General features: G+C 38.6%; 1 protein-coding gene across 4 annotated transcripts in view; it reads right to left on the bottom strand.

The window, feature by feature from the left end:
- Positions 1-10152: 10152 nt before the first annotated feature.
- The window catches only part of PEX5L (peroxisomal biogenesis factor 5 like), a 195956-nt gene continuing 183098 nt past the window's right edge, over positions 10153-23010 (bottom strand). For all 4 annotated transcript variants that reach the window (XM_065942461.1, XM_065942458.1, XM_065942459.1 and 1 more), the window contains 4 exons: positions 19369-19566; positions 18840-19005; positions 18570-18727; positions 10153-10943 (listed from right to left, as the gene is read on the bottom strand). In XM_065942461.1, the coding sequence (XP_065798533.1) occupies positions 10739-10943; positions 18570-18727; positions 18840-19005; positions 19369-19566 (727 nt within the window). In that variant the 3' untranslated portion in view covers positions 10153-10738. The remainder of the gene's footprint in view (positions 10944-18569; positions 18728-18839; positions 19006-19368; positions 19567-23010) is intronic.

Genomic DNA, 23010 nt, shown 5'->3' with positions numbered 1-23010 from the left:
AGGGTTTAAGTTATGCCAGAGGTAGGAGAGGAGCCACAGCTCACCACTAGGTAGATGGGACTTTACTGCCTGGAGAATAACAGTGAAGCAGGAATGAAAAGATGTACAGCTTAATTTTACAGAGGAAAAAAGAGAATTCCACCAAAGGTAAGTGCGGCCTCCAATTGAAAGAGACAGGGCACTGAGGAGGGAATCCCCAGCTCCACTTGGCTGGCTTCTTGCTGTTCAAATCTCAGCCCAAAACACCAGGTAAGAGAAACCTTTCCTGACCTGTCCAGATAAAGGAGCCCAGTCACTCTCATTTCTTACTAACCTTGTTGTTCTAGCACTTTGCATACTACATAAGAAAAGATGAAGTCTTAATACCCAACAGAGTTGTGCTATGATATGTAATATTTCACTAAATATACAGAACTTACCTTGTTCTTTTAGCACTTTGCAGCATTCTCATCTATTAAAAGTACTTGTTGTTGATATCCAAGCTCTTCAAAGGTTTGATTTACTTACCACTGTCCTGCTCTAGAACAAGACCTGTACTTAGTATGTGCTCAAAGATTTGACCAAAAAAGAAAAAGACCCTAAAACAAATATATTTTAATACTTTTATTCTAAAAGAAAAAGCCCCACAAAAATCCACCAAAGCTCAATTTCAGGTTAAATAATGTTTTAGACTTTAACAAAGGAGGAGGATTTTAAAGTTTTTTTTTTTATCTAAAAATGCATTCCTGATCTCCAGATAACTCATGCAAAATTATAGTGCTATTCAATAAAAAGACCTTTTAACCAGGAGTACAAATTGGATTGTTTGATCTGAAGCAATTCTGATCCCTGTATCCCATTTTGAAAGATATTTGAAAAGACCTTGAAGCCACAGACAAAGTTTATTTGAAAACATAGTTTAAAATTGCACAAATATAAATACAATTTAATAATGTGAAAAAGGGGAAGGCATGCTTCCATTAAGTACAAAAATACTACTTTAATCTTGGTACTTTGCAAATTATAAGCCAACAGTAAATTAAACACATCAATCAATATGATAAGAGATTTTTATGGTAGTAATTTTATTTCAAAGAGCAATGCAGGGAAATACTAAGATGAAGTCTTAATACCCAGCAGAGTTGTGCTATGATATGTAATATTTCATTAAATATACAGATACATTGTCATGTAATATGCCAATAAATTTAATGCCCCCACCTCTACTGTCATTAATTTACTATAGGTCACTTAATTTGGGTTGGTTTTAATTTAAAAGCTCAATGTAAACATTTAAGGTTAATTTTTTCTGTTATCTATTGAGGTTAAAAATGAAATCCCAAGATTTTAAACATAATTGAGCATGATAAGGAAGCATCACAGAAGAATTTGTCCCAAACAGTATTTTAGATTAGATATGCAATATTCATAGATATACAAAATATATAGAAACATTTCTTCTAAATAGTTAATAAATGCTTGTTATAGTTTGTAAAAAGTTTACTAAATTAATCAGGTTTATTTTCAACAAATGTAAACAAAGTTGGGCAATGAAAATTGAAGAGGGTTTGGGTTAGATGATATGGGGGGAATTGAAAATAAATTAGTAAAATTTAGGTTTGCTCTGTTTCCTTTGTCTACTGGTAACACGTTCAATCATGAACATCTTTCTCATGTAGCACAATTCCTTTCTGGTATTTTTATATATCTCATTGAAAAGGCCAAACTACCTCATTGAGTGCGTATATTCCTTCCATTTCCTTCTCTAAGAAAGAAAAACCCACATTTTATGGTAAGTAAAGAACTGCCTCATTCATTATTTTCCATCTTATTATTTTGAGTACAGGCTTCTGAAAGTGTTCCAATGAGCCTGTCAGGTTTTGCTCTGATGCTCTACAACAAGAGTTCTTTATTGGAGAGCAGTCCTAAGAAAACAGTTTTGAGATCGGGGCACTTATTTCCAGGGTGCGCTATTTTGGTATTTCTGCAGAGGGTGCAGGTAGTGGAAACTTAATTCAAGGCAAAATACCACCTGAGAGGAGAGTTTGTGAAATCACACACTTTAGTTTTCTGGGTTTTTTCCCTCCTCTTAACTGTTTAATGCTTCCACACAGTGGGTTTGGCGCTCACCTGCATGTGTGTGGGGATATACGGGGATATGAAGTGGTGACAAAGCTGGCATAACATAGGATGCCACTCTTGTCTGACTGAGCTTTGCCCCCCTCCACTTCTGGTCTCCTTGTCCTTATTTTTCCTTAAAGTAGGCATCACAGAAAGTCAGTGAGAATTTAGAGTTGGTTCTGAGTGACTGTGAAGTCACCTCATCAACCTTGAATGTCAGTGTGTTTACACAGATTGACCATATCCAGTTTCTTAAGGGATGTGGCCCCAAGTAGCTCACTTACCATATGAACAGGGCTGTGTTGAGGACAGTGGTGTGATAGATGCCCCACCCACTACGTGACATTTGTGGAAATTAAGACCCTGTGTCCACTTTGCCTTATGATGTTTTTCATGCACCTGATGTTACCCTGACCTCCCCACCTTATTAAGAATGTCAGCATTTCTAACTTAGAAAAAATTTGAAATGCACTCTTAAAATTGTGCTGAGGCAATCAATATGCTTTTGTTTAGTAGCATTCAGACATGTGGATTTTGTTTTGGGTCTGTTGTGCCTCAACTGCTTTTTAAAAACTGTTTGGATGTCTAAATATCTGGTTTCCTTACAGGATTAGTTTGGCGCTGGCTGCAGCACTGCACTGCATAAACCAGCTGTGTGAATCTCTAAAGTTTGGTGTAAATAGCATGAGAACAACCTCAAGGATAGGATACTAAAGGTAGAAAAACTGGAACACAAAGTTCATGAAAATGCTCCCTGTTCAGAAGCAAGGAAAAATAAGCTAACCTATGAGACTTAATCATGCACAGGGTAAATTTACATTCAGTAAAGTTATCTTGCATGCTTTGGTTAATATTCGAGTAGGCAGACTTTGCAAGTACTAATGCATGCGTTATCTTGGTACCTGAGGTTATTTATATGTTTTACTTTTTAAAAACTGCCTTTTTACAAACTTTATGCCAGAGTTCAGATAGCTACAAACACTCTTAAAAAATATATAGATCTATCTACTTCTTAGTTCAAACAGTTTAATTTCAACCAGTTCTATAAATACTGAAATAAGGAAATTGTGCAGTAAAATCTGGCGAGGGAATACATTTGAAATTATTTTTACAAAGTTGAAATCATGCATGTGCATGTGTAATAATTCCTAAAACAGGAGGCCTCAAGAAGATGAGGCCTTCAAATGAAGCCACACAAATGAAGCCTTCAAAACACCCTGTTACTAGAACGCTTCTAGAAGCACTTCGAGCAATAAAAACAATCACCATAGCAACAACAACATACAGTCCAGTTCTGTGCAACTGATTCAGGGACAAATGAGGGACACAAAATGATCATTTTGCTTTTTCTGTTTCTGAGGCACTCACAGACAAAGCTTATGGTACAGAGTTTGGGAGCTCCTGTTATAAGTAGGACTAACTACAGTTGTATTCAAGTCTTGCCTGTATAGCACAAATATACTAAAACGACTTATATTAATGACTAGACACAGACCTAAGATTTAACATAATAGTTCTCATAAAAGAGAATTAAGTAGTTCTCTTTAATAATAGAGACAGAACTATTATGTTAAAGAAAGAGGAAAGCAGCATAAAATTGGAAGTGAGTGGGTCCTGGACATTCCAACCCAGTTAACTGTCACAAATTTGCCATTCTAGTTGGAACACAGATTGGCTGAGAAAGCACACCTCAGTTTTCTACTAAACATTTCTTGGTGGATAAGATCTGCCTTTCTTTCAAGGAGTCATGGGGATTGAGTGGAGAAAGCAAAGGGAATGATGACTCAATGTGATAGGCCCCTTATTTCTCCTCCTCTCTACTCCTCCTCTGCCTCATTGTGAAGGTACAGGAGCACATGGAAATAGCCCAGCAGACACAGTTATAACATTTTGAAATTCAGCAGTGATCACTGGCCATCTCTGCATTTTCATCCTATTTACTAGTGAAACTGGTCCTTGAAAGTCACATGAGATGGAGTGGTAAAATAGTAAAAGTAGTAAAATATTACCACTCTCTAAGAGATCTTAGGCTATTTATTACACAGTAACCCAAGAAAAACTCAAAGCCTTCCTAGAGTACCCCAGAAGGTAACCCAAAACACCTATCCTTTCAAATGGAAGAGAAATTTGAATGATGATTTTACATCATGAAGATAAGATGCAAAAATCAGTTCTGCCTTAAATGTGTCAACAATTAAAAAATAGGTGTATACAATACACACTGATCTGAAATCTTGCTACTTAAGTTTTTGGTGCTCTGATTTCTATAAACTTTCACTTGCTTTCCAGCAACTGTTTTTACTTAATTTTGTTAAAAAGTATCATCATATAAACAAACTTATTTATAAAACAGAAACAGACTCACATATTTTGAAAATAAATTTATGGTTTCCAAAGAGGGAAACATGGCGGGAAGGATAAATTAGGAGCTTGTTATTAAAACACAATGTAAAACAACCAACAAGGACCTATTGTATTGTACAGGGAACTCTACTCAATATTTTATAATAAGTTATATGGGAAAAGAATCTGGAAAAGAATGTGTGTGTATTTTATATATAGTGAAATTGGTATATACATACATACATATATATATGTGTGTGTGTGTGTGTGTATATATATATATATAAACTGTCACAAATTTGCCATTCTAATTGGAACACAGATTGTCTGAGAAAGCACACCTCAGTTTTCTACTAAACATTTCCTGGTGGATAAGATCTGCTTTTCTTTCAAGAAAGAAAGAATCTGCCTTTCTTTATGCCTATATATATATAGGCAACCCACTCCTATTTCCCACTCTTGCCTGGGAAATCCCACAGACAGAGGAGGCTGGCGGGCTATATCCCATGGGGTTGCAAAGAGTCAGACATGACTTAGCAAATGAACAATAACATATGTAACTGAATCAGTATGCCATACACATGAAACTCACTCAGCATTGTAAATCAACTATATACTCCAATAAAATTTTTAAGAAGTATCACTGAAGGAAGACATTCTATGCTCTTGGATTAGAAGAATCAATATTGTTAAAATGGCCATACTACCCAAAGCAATCTACAAATTTAATGTGATTAAATTACAAATTTAATTAAATTTGATTTAAATCAAATCCCTATCAAATTACCCATGACATTATTCATAGAACTAGAACAAATAATCCTAAGATTTATATGGAACCATAAAAGACTCAGAGTTGCCAGAGCATACTAAGGAAGAAGAACAAAGCCAGGAGGCATAACCCTCCCAGACTTCAGATGATACTACAAAGCTAGAGTAATCAAAACATCATGGTACTAGAACAAAAACAGACATAGGGATCAATGGAACAGAACAGAGAACCCAGAAATAAACCCATACCCCTACAGTCAATTAATGTTCAACAAAGGAGGCAAGAGTGTAAAACAGAAAAAAGACTCTCTCCAACAAGTATTGTTGGGAAAACTGGACAGCTGCATGTAAAAATCAATGAAATCAGAACACATCCTCTCACCATGCATGAAAACAAACTCAAAATGGCTTAAATATAAGTAAGACATGACAACATAAGACTACCAGAAGAAAACATAGGCAAAACATTCTCTAACATAAATTATGGCAATATTTTCTTATGTCATTCTCCCAAGGCAGTAGAAATAAAAGCAAAAATAAACAAATGGGACCTAATCAAACTTACAAGCTTTTGCATAGCAAAGGAAACCACAAACAAATAGAAAAAACCTACAGGCTGAGAGAAAATATTTGCAAGGGATGTGACCAACATGGGTTTAATTTCCAAGATATAGAAACAGCTCATACAACTCAACAACTGAAAAAACAACCCAGATGGAAAATGAGAAGAAAATCTAAATAGATGTTTCTTCAAAGATGACACCTAAATGACCAATAGGCACATGAAAAGATGCTCAACATTGCTAATCATTAGACAAATTCAAAACTATAATGAGTACAACTTCACACAGGTTAGAATGGCCATCATTTAAGAAATCTACAAATAACAAATGCTGGAGAAGGTGTGGAGAAAAGGGAACCCTACTACACTGTTGGTGGGAATGTAAGTTGGTACAGTAACTATGGATAATGGTACAGAGCATTTCTCAAAACACTAAAAATAGTTACCATATGATCCAGCAATCCAGCACCCCTGGGCATATATCTGGAAAAAACTACAATTCAAAAAGATACATTCATAGCAGCACTATTCACAATAGCCCAGACACGGAAACAACTTAAACGTCCATCAACAGAGGGATGAATAAAGAAGACGTGGTGTACACACACACACACACACACACACACACACACACACGTATATATAGTGGAATATTACTTAGCCACGAAAAATAATGAAGTTGGGTCATTTGTAGAGACACAGATGGACTTAGAGAGTGAAGTAAGAAAGAGAAGAACAAGTATCATATATTAATGTATATATGTGGGATCTGAAAAAATTGGTATAGACAATCTTATTTACAAAGCAGAAATAGAGGCAGAGACACAGATGCAGAGAATAAATGTATGGATACCAAAGGGGAAAGTGGGGGTGGGATGAATTGGGAGATTGGGATTGACATATATGCAACAATTGATACTATGTATAAAATAGATAACTAATGAGAACCTACTGTGCTAGAGAACCTAGCACAGGGAACTCTACTAAATGCTCTGTAGTGACCTAAGTGGGAAGGAAATCCAAAAAAGAGGGGATATATGTATATATATAGCTGATTCACCATGTTGTACAGTAGAAACTAACAGCAGTGCAAAGCAACTATACTCCAATAAAATTTTTTTAAAGATGTGCATATATACAATGGAATACTATGCAACAATAAAAAGAATGAAATAATGCCATTTGCAGCAACATACATGGATATAGAGATGAAGTGAAATAAGTAAAAATAAGAAATAACAAGTCTGCTTACAGCCAATCTATGGGCGTAGAGCCCAGCACTTTTTGACTGTGGCTGCTACATCCTGGCCTTGAAAAAGGCAAGAAGAGACCCTCCCTCCATCTGAGGCAAGAAGATTAAGGCTCAGGCTCACAAAAGCCACTTGTCTGTCTAAGGCTCATAGGAGAAATGAAGAGTCCACTGACAGATCAGCAAGAAGACCCCCAGAGGTTCAGCAGGAACAAGCAATGATCAGAAGTAGCCATCGGTTTCTGCTGGCACACTGCTCATCCAATTACCATGACTTTAAAGTAAAATGACTCTTATTTTCCCACCAAAGACAAGTTCTGTGGCTTTATCAAGCTAAAAAAAAGGTCTTCTTACAATAATAGCTATCCATCATAACAAAAACAAAATGTTCTCACTACTTTGCAAGTTATTCTCACCTGTGCACATTAATTAGCTTTTAACTATTGTAAGATTCTGACAGTGACTCAGGAAACTCAAACCAGGGCTCTGTGACATCCTAGAGGGGTAGAATGGGGTGGCAGGTTCAAGGAGGAGTGAACATATGTATACCTATGGTTGATTCATGTTGATGTATGGCAGAAACCAACACAATTTGGTATTGGTTTAAAATAAACAAACTAAAAAAAAGGAGAAATATATCTATTATATGTGGAATCTAAAATATGACACAAGGTGGGGGGTGGGATAGTTAGGGAGTCTGGGATTGATGCACACACTGCTGTATTTACCATGGAATAACCAATAGGGACCCACAGGGAACTCTGCTCAATATTATGTAACAATCTAAATGGGAAAAGAATTTGAAAAAGAATAGATACATGTGTATGTTTAACTTAATCACTCTGCAATACAACTGAAACTGTAACATTGGTAATCAACTATACTCCAATATACAACAGATAGTTTTTTAAAAAGTTGAAAGAAAATATGACACAAATGAACATATCTACATAACAGAAACAGACTTACATATTGAGATCAGATTTGTGGTTGCCAAGGTGTAAGAAGGGTTGGGGAGGGATGAATTAGGAGTTTGAGGTTAGCAGATGCAAAATATTATATATAGAATGCATAAACAACAAGGTCCTACTGTATAGCATAGGGAAATGTATTTAATAACCTGTGATAAACCATAATGGCAAAGAATATAAGAAGAACTTATATCCATGTATAATAATCACTTTGCTGCATAGCAGAAACTAACAACACTGTAAATCAACTATGTCAATTAAAAAAAAGTATTGAAAAACTTTGTGTCCTCTAACACAACTCTTTGAAGTTACTTTGTATTCCAAAAGCAAAATAAAACTTGGGCTGCAAAATCTGCCACCACATAGGAACAATCAAAAATCAAATCAAAATATCCCACATTTACCCTGTTTTTAGGCTTTGTTACCGATTTCATGCAGGTAGTGCCAGCAAGGCTACGAAAGCAGCCTATGTTTATTGCAAATTCAGTTGACTACTGAAAGTATAGAATGACTTCATAAATAGAACACCTGTAAAGTTTGTCCTAATGGTCTATGATGGATGCAAGTCAGCTGACCAGCCAGTGATGCACAGGGATGGAGAGGATAAGCATGCAGAGAATGGATGCTATTCCACTAGGGGTACTCAAGCAGGCATCTGTCACAGACTGGAGTTGGGCACCAAGAGTCCATTCCAGACCGAGTTTCTAGGATTCTGAAACTCTAAAAAATACCAGGTATTCTTTTGAAAGTATTATTGAGCTCTGTTTTGCTTCTCAGACCTCAGGGAAGGAGGCCAACCCTGGGTTGGGACTCCTGCCCAACAGTGAATGCCCTAGTGCCTCTGTCTCTTGCTGGCCAGATGGAGGCATCACCTAGCCCAGGTAGGCTTTGACATAAAGATCAAAGTCTGGCACCACCACAGGCCCTCAACTCTTTGTCTTTATCCACTGGGATAGGTTATGATATGTGAAAGTCTCAAGTGCTTGTGGTTTCATGTGTCGTTGGGACCCTTTCCTACCCTAGAGACTTCTGACATAAGAGAGCATTTCTACCTGTATCTCAAGAGTTCGATGTCTTAGCATGTGTGTACATTTCCTCTTTCATCTTCCAGCAGAAGCTAACTCCCCAGTCAATTAAATTCTTGAACCAAATGCTGTTTTTTTTTTTTTTTTGTGGTAACTATAATCATGAATGTATCCAGCTATTAGTAACCAAAGAACATGAGGAAAAAAGATGGGCTCGGATTGCTTTGGGGAAGATTCTAGAGGAAGGACAGAGACACAGTGAAGACGAAAAGGACCACTTAACCAGGACAAATTACTCAAATTGGACATCAGTGAATTTATATTTTGGTTAGCATTTTGCAAACAATTTTTCTAAATCTTTAAAAAAACGACATCTTTCCAAATAATCACCAAACTCCCAACAGGCACAAAACACTCTGAAGAACTGAGTGAACTATAACCAATTACATAAAACACTACTGCCAGCAGAAAATTCCTGATGCTTGATACGTGTTCAAAGTGAAAGCCACGCATGCATCTTTCATATTAAACCACTGACGTTCAGTGAGGTTCAGCTTGAAGACACTGATCTTCTATCATTTAGAATGCAAAAGGGTGAGCAGGGCAGATTATTATGGAACTAAGAATATGCATAATTTTAAGGGAAAGATGTATTTATCACTCAAGAAATACTATTTAAAATATTAACAGTTTAAAAGGAACATTAACTGTTAATGACAGTTAGAACGCAAGGAAAATATGACATTTAAGCAAGTTAATGTTAACTCAATAGAAATCACACCATCATCAAACTTTCTGTAGAGAATTTGTGAATGCTATCTTATCTTTTGCTTAAGTTCATACAGAGTCTCAGAAAAGCATGTGAATAAGATCTGTGTTTGACATATTTACACCTATGTCTTATCTGCTTTAAGAAAAAACACTCCTTCAAAACCCTACACTATGAAAAACTATTTTCACGAATTTTTATTTGGTCCGTTGATCTAACAAGGCTGAGTTCGCAAATCTTTCACCCCCAAGTTAAAAATTGGAGCAACAAAACAAAACTCCAGCAAGGCATAAATAAGATAGTAAAGTGCATATATACAATCCCAGAAAAGTTTTGATTGGGAAGAGCAAAAATTTCTAGTGCAAAAACTGCTTTTGCCAGCAAAGCTCCCTCTCTGAAATCAAAGGGCTACAATAAAAGTTAAAATTTGAACGTGTTTAAGCAATGCCTCTTTTCAGTCAAGAGTTAATATATGTGCATGCACCTTGGCCCAAACTATATTCAACCTGGTAAAAGGGGGGAATTTCAGAGGACAGTTCAGAAACAGAATTTCCTGATCCAAGGCACTGCTTTCTCCAGGTGCCCCATGAGTAAGTTCCTTAGATGTGCAAGCTGATGTCCATCAGCTGAAAGTGGACACTTGGAAAAACCCCAGGAACATACTTGCAGTGTGCTCACGGCTTGTGATGCATATTCAAACATGGTCACTTTATCTTGGTTTTGTCTTGTTTCTCTCTGTTCTTTCGAGCCCAAACTTGACTCTATGCAATGTTTTGTGCTTTTTGTATTTGAACAGAGACTGGGCATTGTCTGTGGGAGTTCCCTTGGGTTATATCACCATGGCCTTTTGAACATCCGTTTTTATCCTTTTTTTTTGAATTAATAATAAAATAGTTTTGCATTTCTCAGTACAATTACATAGATGAAGGATTTTTTCCCCCTTTTCCTTCAAGGATCCAAGTTGAAAGCTCTTAGGAGGACATCCAGATCACCGAGATTAGCCGCCTGGAAGAGTTCCGGCTGGTCCATCAGAGAAAGGGCAATTCTAAGGGCAGCCCAGATATTCCCAGAGATGGCAGGATGAGGGACTTGCTGCTGATTCCTGCTCTTTCTTTGCAAACTGAGGGCAGTGAGAAAATTGCTGACCGCTTCTCTAAGAGGGTGAAAAAACAGACATTTAAAAATTCAACAGATTTCAGAGTTAGCCAACTTAGAAGTAAGATAAAAACGAATTATCATCTTGGTCTAAAGTCCAAAACCACCTCTTCGGTGTTTTGGATCACAAGGTGAACAGCTTTCTGATTCTCTCACTATTCCTTTGTGAAGTCATTGTTAAACATAGTGAAATCAGAAAGAAGGAAAGTAAACTATGTATGTTTTAGGTATGTCACATGGGACAGTTAGAACCATTGCTCACTCATTAATGCATTTGATTTTCCCCTTGCTCCAGGAATGATCTGATGACTTAATACCTTTGCAGATATGATTTGTATAAACAGAGGAGGCATCTGACCTTACTCTGAAACTATGTAGTTTAGCTTTTCTCATTAGTTTAACTTTTCTCAAAATAGGAGGCAGCCAGGGTTCAGTTGAGTTTGAGTTTCAAAGCAGCTGGTTATTTAACCTTAGGCAAATTTCTTCTCTAAGTCTCAGTTTCCCCAACTGAATAATAGTCATTTAAGAATCTTGTTGTGAGGTACAGCTGAATCATTTATGTGAAAACTCTATCATTAAGTTAGGTCAATAGCTCTCTATGTGTGGTCTGGGGAACTCTGGGGATCAGTGAGGTCAAAATTATTTTTATAATAATACTGAGATGTCATTTTACAGCTTCATTCTCATTTCCTCATGAATATACAAGGGAGTTTTCCAGTGACTTTTATGATGTGTGATATCCCAATAGACTGAATGCAGAAGCAGAGTAAGAATGTCTTCTATAAGCAAGATATTAAAGAAATTTGCAAAAATGGTAAAAGAATGCCACTCTTCTCAGTAAACAGCTTGTCTGGGGGAAATTTTTTTGGTAAAATATATAATTTATATAAACACATAATTGGTTTATTATTTTTAAATGAATCTTTTCAACTTTCCTCAATTTCTAATATGGTAAATATTGATAGGTATAACCCACATAAACAAAAGTCCCTTCAGATTCTCAATAATTGTTAAAAGTGTAAAGGGGTCCCAAGAACAAAAAGTCTGTGACCCGCCTAGTCAGATGCTGTCCAAAGGCCTAGCTCCTGTGGTCCATGACCCTGCTTCTTTTGCTTGCGTGCCTTGGAGTACTTCCTGGAACCGCCCTCTTCAGGTCCCCGTCACCTGGAACATGTATTACATATCTGACAAACTTGTCTTTGCCAAGAATGACGTCTCTTTAACTTGTTTCTTCTTTACTCTTCTTAAAAGCTTTTCACACATTTGATCTCATTTAGTCCTACAAGACAGTCACTGTTAAGCATCCTAAGAAACCATAAGGAAAGCAAGGCTGGATTTCTGATTCCAGCGCACATGATTTTCAGGCATTTGTTCATCAACACTGCTTGGCTCAGACAGTAAAGAATCCACCTGTAATATGGGAGACCTGGGTTCAATTCCTGGGTTGGGAAGATCCCCTGGAGGAGGGCATGGCCACCCACTCCAGTATTTTTGTGTGGAGAATCCCCTTGGACAGAGGAGCCTGGTGGGCTATGGTCCAGGGGGTCGCAACAAGTCGGACACGACTGAGTGACTAAATGCACACACGTTGTTAGATCTGCCCGGAAGTAAAGGGCACTGGATGTAGCAATTTGGGTAATGGAAGGGAGTGGGTGTTTTATCATCACCCCTCTTCTGGATTTCTTGTGATCAAGCAAGAGAGGAGGATTTATAACAGATGCACAAGGAAAGCTTGCCATGGAAGCCCTTTCTGACATCCTTGGCACAGCTCAAATGATGATGACTCCATTTACTCTCATCATCCTAGGCCTGTAAGAACTCTGGGGAAGAAAGATGCTGGAATGCCCTCCTACACAGGCGGCTCCTGCCCTAGTGTGTGGCAGTGGTCTCAGGGCCATGGAAGGTAACGGCCTAGAAGAGTCTAGCCTTAGCCTGCTGGCCTCATCAAGCAACTCTAGGTTTTTCTCACGAAGATAGTCTAAGCCTGTTCCCCAGCTTAAGGACTCAGAGGCCTTTGGGTAACTCAGAAGATTGTACATGTACAAGTGTGAACAGTTTCAAATGTTACACATACACATGTATGTATAAGTTAAAATTGTTTTAAATGTTATGTCAAGATTAAGAAAAAGCACATTCGTTTAAAAGCATTCTTCACTTTATAGTAGGTTTCCCTCATTATACTAAGAATAAAACCATTACTATCAAAGGGGATGAGATTTATGTTTTCAATTAAAATGGGGTCCTCACTTTCGAATGGCTCCTTCCCAGGTGGCTCAGCGGTAAAGAATCTGCCTGCAGGACAGGAGATGTGGGTTCGATCCCTGGGTCAGGAAGATCCCCTGGAGAAGGAAATGGCAACCTGCTCCAGTATTCTTGCCTGGAGAATCCCATGGACAGAGTGGCCTGGCAGGCTAAGGTCCAGGGGGTCGCAAAGAGTCAGACACGCTTAGTGACTGAACAATCCAGCCCTCACTTTTGAAAAGGTTAAGATTTTTTGGTCTAAGGTCTACTTTGAAGCTCCTACTGACAAAAGGGGAGCATTTTAAGCTCCGCCTCAGTTTCATACCAACAATTTCCTCTCCTTATTTCAACTATATACAGTATGAGGAGAGTGCTTGCCTTTGACTCTTCATAGAACATGTGAGATGAGAAACAGCACATGGTATAGGTCCATACACAGACACCTGCATTCTTGAGGGAGATTTTAGGTTCCAAGACCAGTGGATATGGACAAATTGGCACCAGTTCTTGGCTTTTTTCTGGGCCACATCTCTACTGAGAGCTGTTACTTCCTAAGGACATAATTATACCAAAAGTGAAACTTGTTTTCAGAATGCATTTAAGTCTATGGTCTTTTTTCTCAGGAAAAATGCATGATGTTTATTATTTCACAAGGTTTCCCATATCCTAAAAGGACCCACAAAGTGTAGTCAAAACACTTTGCTGTTTCAAAGTATCTAAGAATGTTCAAACTACTGCACAATTGCACTCATCTCACACGCTAGCAAAGTAATGCTCAAAAATCTCCAAGAAAGGCTTCAACAGTACATGAACCGTGAACTTCCAGATGTTCAAGTTGGATTTAGAGGCAGAGGCACCAGGGATCAAATTGCTAAAATCTGCTGGATCATCGAAAAAGCAAGAGAGTTCCAGAAAAACATCTATTTCTGCTTTATTGACTATGCCAAAGTCTTTGACTGTGTGAGTCACAATAACCTGTGGAAAATTCTGAAAGAGATGGGAATACCAGACCACCTGACCTGCCTCTTGGGAAACCGGTATGCAGGTCAGAAAGCAACAGTTAGAACTGGACATGGAACAACAGACTGGTTCCAAATAGGAAAAGGAGTACGTCAAGGCTGTATATTGTCACCCTGCTTATTTAACTTATATGCAGAGTACATCATGAGAAACGCTGGGCTGGAGGAAGCACAAGCTGGAATAAAGATTGCCGAGGGAAATATCAATAACCTCAGATATGCAGCTAACACCATCCTTATGGCAGAAAGTGAAGAAGAACTAAAGAGTCTCTTGATGAAAGTGAAAGAGGAGAGTGAAAAAGTTGGCTTAAAGCTCAACATTCAGAAAACTAAGATTATGGCATCCGGTCCCATCACTTTATGGTAAAAAGATGGGTAAACAGTGGAGACAGTGGTTGACTTTATTTTGGGGGGCTCCAAAATCACTGCAGATGGTGACTGCAGCCATGAAATTAAAAGACGCTTACTCCTTGGAAGGAATGTTATGACCAACCTAGACAGCATATTAAAAAGCAGACACATTACTTTGTCAACAAAGGTCCATCTAGTTAAGGCTATGGTTTTTCCAGAAGTCATGTATGGATGTGAGAGTTGGACTACATAGAGAGCTGAGCACAAAGGAATTGATGCTTTTGAACTGTGGTGTTGCAGAAGACTCTTGAGAGTCCCTTGGACTGCGAGGAGATCCAACCAGTCCATCCTAAAGGAGATCAGTCCTGGGTGTTCATTGGTAGGACTTATGTTGAAGCTGAAACTCCAGTACTTTGGCCACCTGATGCAAAGAGCTAACTCATTGGAAAAAACCCTGATGCTGCGAAAGATTGAGGGCAGGAGGAGAAGGGGATGACAGAGGATGAGATGGTTGGATGGCATCACTGACTCAATGGACACGGGTTTGGGTGGACAGGGAGGCCTGGTGTGCTGCGGTTCATGGGGTCACAAAGCGTCAGACACGACTGAGCAACTGAACTGAACTGAACCGATCAGAACAGACCGATTTAGCAAACAAGACTACAGGATGCACAATTAAATCCGAATTTCAGATAGTAATTTTCATTATTAAGTATGTAACATGCAATATTTGGGAAATACTTCTCTAAAAACATACTTGTGTTTATCTGAGATTCAAACTTAGCTGGGCATTCTACATTTTATCTGTCAACCCTAAAATTGACCTGTTCTTTACTGGAGACTTTATGCTTGAGATTAAAAATTCACATGTCAGCAAATTTTGTCCATTTCTACCTCTTATGGATTTTCATGGCCTCCTGCAAATAGCTGCCCTACTGTGAATGTCAAGAAAGTATTTCATTGACCCCTCATATTTTTTTTTTTTTTTTTACTACAGTAAGAAGTTACAATTAAAACTCATCTGGAAGCTTTGCAAAATGTTCAAGTAAGGGAGGCTCTTCTAAAGCTTAGCATGTACATCAATGAAGTTAGAACATTCCCTCACACCACAGATAAAAATAAACTCAAAGTGGCTTAAGGACTTAAATATAATACATGACACCATAAATCTCCTAGAAGAGAACATAGGCAAATCATCCTCTGAAACAAATTGTACCAGTGTTTTCTTAGGTCAGTCTCTCAACACAAAAGAAATAAAAGCGAAAATAAGCAAATAGGACTTAATCAAATTTACAAGGTTTTGCATAGCAAAGGAACCATCAACAATATGAAAATATAGCCTATGGACTGGGAGAAATGCTTGTAAATGATATAGCCAACAAGGGATTAACTCCCCAAATATACAAACAGCTCATACAGTTCAATATAAAAAACCCAAAAAACCCAATCAAAATATGGCAGAAAACCTAAAGAGGTATTTCTCCAGAGAAGACATACAGGTGGCTAATAGTCACATGGAAAGATGCTCAACATCGCTAATCATTAGAGAAATACAAATCAAAACTATAATCACACTGATCAGAGTGGCTATCAAAAAGTCTGCAAATAATACATTCTGGAGAGAGCGTGAAGAAAAGAGAATCCTCCTACACCATTGGTGGGAATGTAAATTGGTCCACTATGGAAAACAGCATGAAGGTTCCTTAGAAAGCTGAAAATAAGAGTCACCATGTGATCCAGCAATCCCACCCCTGGCCATATATCTGGAAAAGATGAAAACTAATTTGGAAAGACCGCCCCCCCCCCCACCTCAGTGTTCACAGCTGCATTATTTATAATAGCCAAGACATGTCAGCAACCTAAACGTCCACTGGCAGATGAATGGATAAAGGAGATACGGGGCATGTACATATGTATGAAGTGGAATAGTACTCAGCCACAAAAAGAATGAAAGAATGCCGTTTGCAGCAACACGGGTGGACCTAGAGAGCGTCATACTGAGTGGAGTCAGCCAGAGAAAGACAAATAATATAATGTCACTTATTTGTAGAATCTTAACACATGATATAAATGAACTTATTTACCAAACAGGAACAGACTCATAGACATAGAAAGCAAATTTATGGCTACCAAATGGGAAAGGTGAGGAAAAGATAAATTGGGAGTTTAGGATTAACAGATACACACTTACTATATATAAAATAGACAAACAGCAAGGATTTACTGTATAGCATAGGGAATTCAATATCTTGTAAAAAAAACTATAATGGAAAAGAACCTGGAAAAGAATATATATATATATATATATCTGAATTTCTTTGCTGTACTAGAAACTAACACAACATTGTAAATCTACTATGCTTCAATTTTTTTTTTTTGAAAAAGGCTTCCTTCAGTGAATTCAATATGTCTATGTGTACATGCGCATTTGTTTACATCTCTTCTTGTTCCAGAAGAAGGACCTAAGGCGTTATAAAATCTATATACACAACCAACCTAGTAAGTGAATAAAGGGAGTAAAAATAAGAAATCAGGTTAGGGGAATCAGAGTCAAGAATGAAGCTTATAGATGGAACATGCATCATCAGGCTGATGGGCAGGGACGTGGCACAATTTGATTCTGGCCCTTTGTGTGGCTGACGTAAAGAGGGCCTTTGCTGTGACACATTTCACAATGTCCACAGAATAAAACAGACTGGGTGCTTAGGAATCACTCAGCTATTCTTGGGTTTTGACCTGAGTAAGATCCTCTTAGTGGATAGAGTGCAATCTACTGACTAATGTTCTTTCTAAGATCCTCTGAGGATAAATGCAGCAACTCGTTTCTAAAGTTTCAGTATTTGCTGGTGGCAAAATGCTCTAATGCAGTTCAGAGATGGCAATTCTTCAGATGTCAAAAGAGTACAATCCAGTTATGTGGCTCTCTCATGACTTATCTAAGTGGTAATAATAATGATGATGATGGCAATGATAATACTCAGACTAATGATGCTTACTAGGTATTGAACATCAGTTCTGTGCTAGGCAATTACATTTAACCTGCACTATAATCCTGCAATATAGATATTACCTTTTATTTTTTTATCCAAGTGAAGAAACTGATGCTCAAAGTTATGTGCCCAGAATTATGAAACCAGTAAATGGCAGAGCTCTGATGTGAACCCAAGTTTGTCTGATTCTAAAAGCCTGGCTCTGAGAATGAGAAAGGGTTTACATTTTTTGTGTAGTTTGATACTAACATTAATTTCTCTTTTTTTCCCCCACTTAAGAAAAGTAATACCTGTTGATTTAGAAAATAGAAAATAATAGGAAAATAAAGAAGAAAAACAACCCAAACTTTTATTACTCAAAAGAAACAAATGTAATTTATGCTCCTTGTTGATGGGGGAACAGATAGAGGATATACACCTGAAAGAAAGTAAGGAGTCACAAGAGAAGGAGCAAGGCATTCCAAACTTTAAACCTACCCTTTGAAGTTTTCCTTTTTTTTTTTAAACTAACTTTACTTGTAAATTAGGTTTGGAAAATCTGGATTCTTGGTTGTGCTTTGCCAAAACCTGGCCCTGAGACCTTGTTGAGTCATTCTTCTGTATTCCTCCATTCCTAGCCATGGTTATTTTCCCCCTTACCTGGGAAATGAAGGGTTTCTTTTTTTCCTTACCTGGGAAATGAAGGGTTGGACTGCTCACGTTTCTCGAAGAGTTGCTCTTGGGGGTGTTAAAAACCCAGATGACTTGTCCTAACTCCAAATTGATCAAAATCTTTGGGAGAGGAGCCCCAGAATCTACATTTCACAAGATGCCCAAATAATTGCTGTTCTCTAATGACTAAGATACATGGAGGCGGGCAGTTCCTGTCTCAACAGCCCTCAGGATCTGAAGATCTGAAACTCACCCTTAAGAGGAGGAGATTACTTCACAAAAGGAGGTATTTTTACTGAGAAACAACCTTTCAGATTAATCAACCTCAGCCCTGAGTGTGACTCTTAGCATTAGCCTGCTGCCATACTTCACCTGTAGGCGCCCAGGTTGATGCAGCTTATCCCCAGGTTGTATCTGGACCGGATGAAGCCTGGCTGAATCTCCAGTGCTCGTGTGTAGGCCTCCACAGCCTCCTCGCTGCGGTCTCCATTTGCCAAGGTTGCCCCAAGACGGTTCCATAATGAATAGTCCTTATGAAAAAATTTGAGCTCTCTTAACAATTTGTACAGGCCACAATGACACAGTATTCCAACATTCCTGGTTGAAGGATGATAGCTAAAAATGTACTTGCTACACACTTACCTCTGGTCGAACAGTTAAGGCAGCATTAAACGCGTCTATTGCTCTATTAAATTCTCCACTCAGGTGGAACAGCACCCCCAAGCCTGTCTGCAGATCTGGGTCGATCACATCTCCATTTTGGTGGGCAGCTTCCAGGTATAATTCCTTCACTCCTTCCAGAACAGAGCTATGAGGAAAACAAATCAGATTTGTTGGCCAAATAGTCTGAACACAGATGATTTACTTTTCCCCATACCTAGTTATCAGGCTTTATAAAACCTAGCACGTTGTTATTTAAGTTATTTATATGCCTGAAGTATTTGGCTTTGAAATATGGTATTCAGATTAACATCTAGGAGTGTCCACAAGTAGATCATGTGTCCAAAGTTTGGTTCTGGTCTCTGATCAACCTTTTCAGTCAGTGCTGCTCTTTCAGCAAAATGCTATCCTACACACCATCCTGAAACGCATGGTGGGGGGACCTGAAGCTTGTTAGATGCCCCGAAGCTGACTGACTGTGTACACGGATGTAATTTAACAAGAAGGATACCTATCAACTGGAGACTTGGACATCCGCCGGGTGAGGCCTGGAGATCCCTTCTTGCTCTTCACAAGGTATTTGTACTTTGGATTCTGCTTAATCCAGTTCTTTAAAGCTTCGCAAGCATCTTGCTGATGGCCGGTGTTAGTGTAACTCACAGCCAAAGCCATCAGAGCTTTCAAGTTGTTGGGCTGCAGTTCTAAGCACCTGAAAGAAGAAAATAAAAGTCAATTTCAGAATTTTCTGGAGCCAGAGTTTGAACAGTTCCTTAGAAAAATTGAGGTCTTTATTGATTAAATGGTGCAAAGCATTGCTAAATTTCTGTTAAGTCTCTGGAAAATAACCACACTTATCTACATGAAAATTGGGACCTCTGCTCATTTTTAAGAGTTACAAATCCAGTGTTATGAGTGCTAGACTTGGTAATTTTAATGGAATAGTTTAAAAACTGTAAAAAATGTAGCTAATCCCCTCACATAATTTGGTAGTAATTAGTTTATCTAATGGGAAGTAGGGAATATCATTATTTTAACGCTGCTCTTAGCAACTAAACAACAGTTATCAATATATTAAATGCATCTTATCCAAAAAGCAAACTGACTTGAACTAAATTTCGATGTTAAGACGTAAAAGATTCAGACTTCTGGTCTCTAGAACTATAAGATAATAAATTTGTGCTGTTTTAAGACAAAAAAAAAAAAAAAAAAAAAAAGACGTAAAAGATTGTACAGTGCTTTGTAAAGGAGAAGGAAATTCCCAGGGTTTCTAGACTACTAATGTGGGTTTAGGAGGCAGAGGCTCCCCCTCATGCTAACCCACTAGCCTCTGGCAAGGGCTTTTCAAACTTTGATGTGCATGAGAATCATCTGGGGATCTGGTAAAATGCAAATTCTGATGCAGTAGGCCTGGGGGGCAGCCTGAGGCTGTGCAGGTCAGACAGGCTCCCTGATGACGAGATGCTGGTAATCTGTGGATAAGACTTTGATTAGCAAGCCCTCAGTTCAGTTCAGTCACTCAGTCATGTCCGACTCTTTGCGACCCCATGCACTGCAGCACACCAGGCCTCCCTGTACATCACCAACTCCCGGAGTTTACCCAAACTCATGTCCATTGAGTCGGTGTTGCCATCCAACCATCTCATCCTCTGTCATCCCCTTCTCCTCCCGCCTTCAATCTTTCCCAGCATCAGGGTCTTTTTCAGTGAGTTAGTTCTTTGCATCAGGTGGCCAAAGTATTGGAGTTTCAGCTTCAGCATCAGTCCTTCCAATGAATAATTGGGACTGATTTCCTTTAGGATAGACTGGTTGGATCTCCTCGCAGTCCAAGGGACTCTCAAGAGTCTTCTGCAACACCACAGTTCAAAGGCATCAATTGTTCAGCACTTAGCTTTCTTTATAGGACAACTCTCAAATCCATATGTGACTACTGGAAAAACCATAGCTTTGACTAGATGGACCTTTGTTGGCAAAGTGATGTCTCTGCTTTTAAATAAGCTGTCTAGGTTGGTCATAACTTTCCTTCCAAGGAGTAAGTATCTTTTAATTTCATGGCTGCAGTCACCATCTGCAGTGATTTTGGAGCCCAAAAAAATAAAGTCTGTCACTGTTTCCACTGTTTCCCCTATCTATTTGCCATGAAGTAATGGGACCAGATGCCATGATCTTAGTTTTCTGAATGTTGAGTTTTAAGCCAACTTTTTCACTCTCCTCTTTCACTTTTATCAAGAGACTCTTTAGTTCTTCTTTGCTTTCTGCCATAAGGGTGGTGTCATCTGCATATCTGAGGTTATTGATATTTCTCCCGCAATCTTGATTCTAGCTTGTGCTTCATCCAGCCCAGCATTTCTCATGATGTACTCTGCATATAAGTTAAATAAACAGGGTAACAATATACAACCTTGATGTACTCCTTTCCCCATTTGGAACCAGTCTGTTCTTCCATGTCCAGTTCTAACTGTTGCTTTCTGACCTGCATACAGATTTCTCAAGAGGCAGGTCACATGGTCTGGTATTCTGATCTCTTCAAGAATTTTCCAGTTTGTTGTGATCCACACAGTCAAAAGCTTTGGCATAGTCAATAAAGCAGAAGTAGATTATTTTTCTGGAACTCTCTTGTTTTTTCAATGATTCAACAGATGTTGGCAATTTGATCTCTGGTTCCTCCCCCTTTTCTAAATCCAGCTTGAACATCTGGAAGTTCATGTTTCACGTACTGTTGAAGCCTGGCTTGGAGAATTTTGAGCATTACTTTGCTAGCACGTGAGATGAGTGCAATTGTGTGGTAGTTTGAGCATTCTTTAGCATTGCCTTTCTTTGGGATTGGAATGAAATCGGACCTTTTACAGTCCTGTGGCCACTGCTGAGTTTTCCAAATTTGCTGGCATGTTGAGTGCAGCACTTTCACAGAACCTTATCTTTTAGGATTTGAAACAGGTCAACTGTAATTCCATCACCTTCACTAGCTTTGTTCATAGTGATGCTTCCTAAGGCCCACTTGACTTCGCATGAAACTAAGGGCCACCCAAGATGGATGGGTCATGGTGGATAGTTCTGACAAAACGTGGTCCACTGGAGAAGGGAACAGCAAACCGCTTCAGTATTCTTGCCTTGAGAACCCCATGAACAGCATGAAAAGGCAAAAAGATATGACACTGAAAGATGAACTCCCCAGGTCAGTAGGTGCCCAGTATGCTACTGGAGATCAGTGGAGAAATAACTCCCGAAAGAATAAAGAGATGGAGTCAAAGGAGAAAAACACCCAATTGTAGATGTGACTGGTGATGGAAGTAAAGTCTGATGCTGTAAAGAGCAATATTGCGAGGGTGGGATGATTTGGGAGAATGGCATTGAAACATGTATATCATCATATGTGAAATGAATCTCCAGTCCAGGTTCGATGCATTACACAGGGTGCTCAGGGCTGGTGCACTGGATGACCCAGAGGGATGGGATGGGGAGGGAGGTGGGAGGGGGGTTCAGGATGGGGAACACATGTACACCTGTGGTGGATTCATATCAATGTATGGCAAAACCACTACAATATTGTAAAGTAATTAGCCTCCAATTAAAATAAATAAATTTATATTAAAAAAAAGCAATACTGCATAGGACCCTGGACTGTTAGGTCCATGAATCAAGGCAAATTGGAAGTGGTCAAATGGGAGATGGCAGGAGTGAACATCAACATTTTAGGAATCAGCGAACTAAAATGGACTGGAATGGATGAATTTTAACTCAGATGACCATTATATCTACTACTGTGGGGAAGAATCCCTTAGAAGAAATGGAGTAGCCCTCATAGTCAACAAAAGAGTCCAAATCTCAAAAACGACAGAATGATCTCTGTTTACAACACAAAACATTCAGTATCACAGTAATCCAAGTCTATGCCCCAACTAATAATGCTGAAGAAGCTGAAGTTGAACAGTTCTATGAAGACCTACAAGACCTTCTAGAACAAATACCCAAAAAAGATGTCCTTTTCATTATAGGGGACTGGAATGCAAAAGTAGGAAGCCAAGAAATACCTGGAGTAACAGGCAAATTTGGCCTTGGAGTACAGAATGAAGCAGGGCAAAGGCTAACAGAGTTTTGCCAAGAGAACGCACTGGTCATAGCAAACACCCTCTTCCAACACCACGAGAGACGACTC

Source organism: Muntiacus reevesi, chromosome 8, assembly GCF_963930625.1.
Source record: "Muntiacus reevesi chromosome 8, mMunRee1.1, whole genome shotgun sequence".
Taxonomy (NCBI): domain Eukaryota; kingdom Metazoa; phylum Chordata; class Mammalia; order Artiodactyla; family Cervidae; genus Muntiacus; species Muntiacus reevesi.
This window is presented reverse-complemented; position numbering and strand designations above follow the sequence as displayed.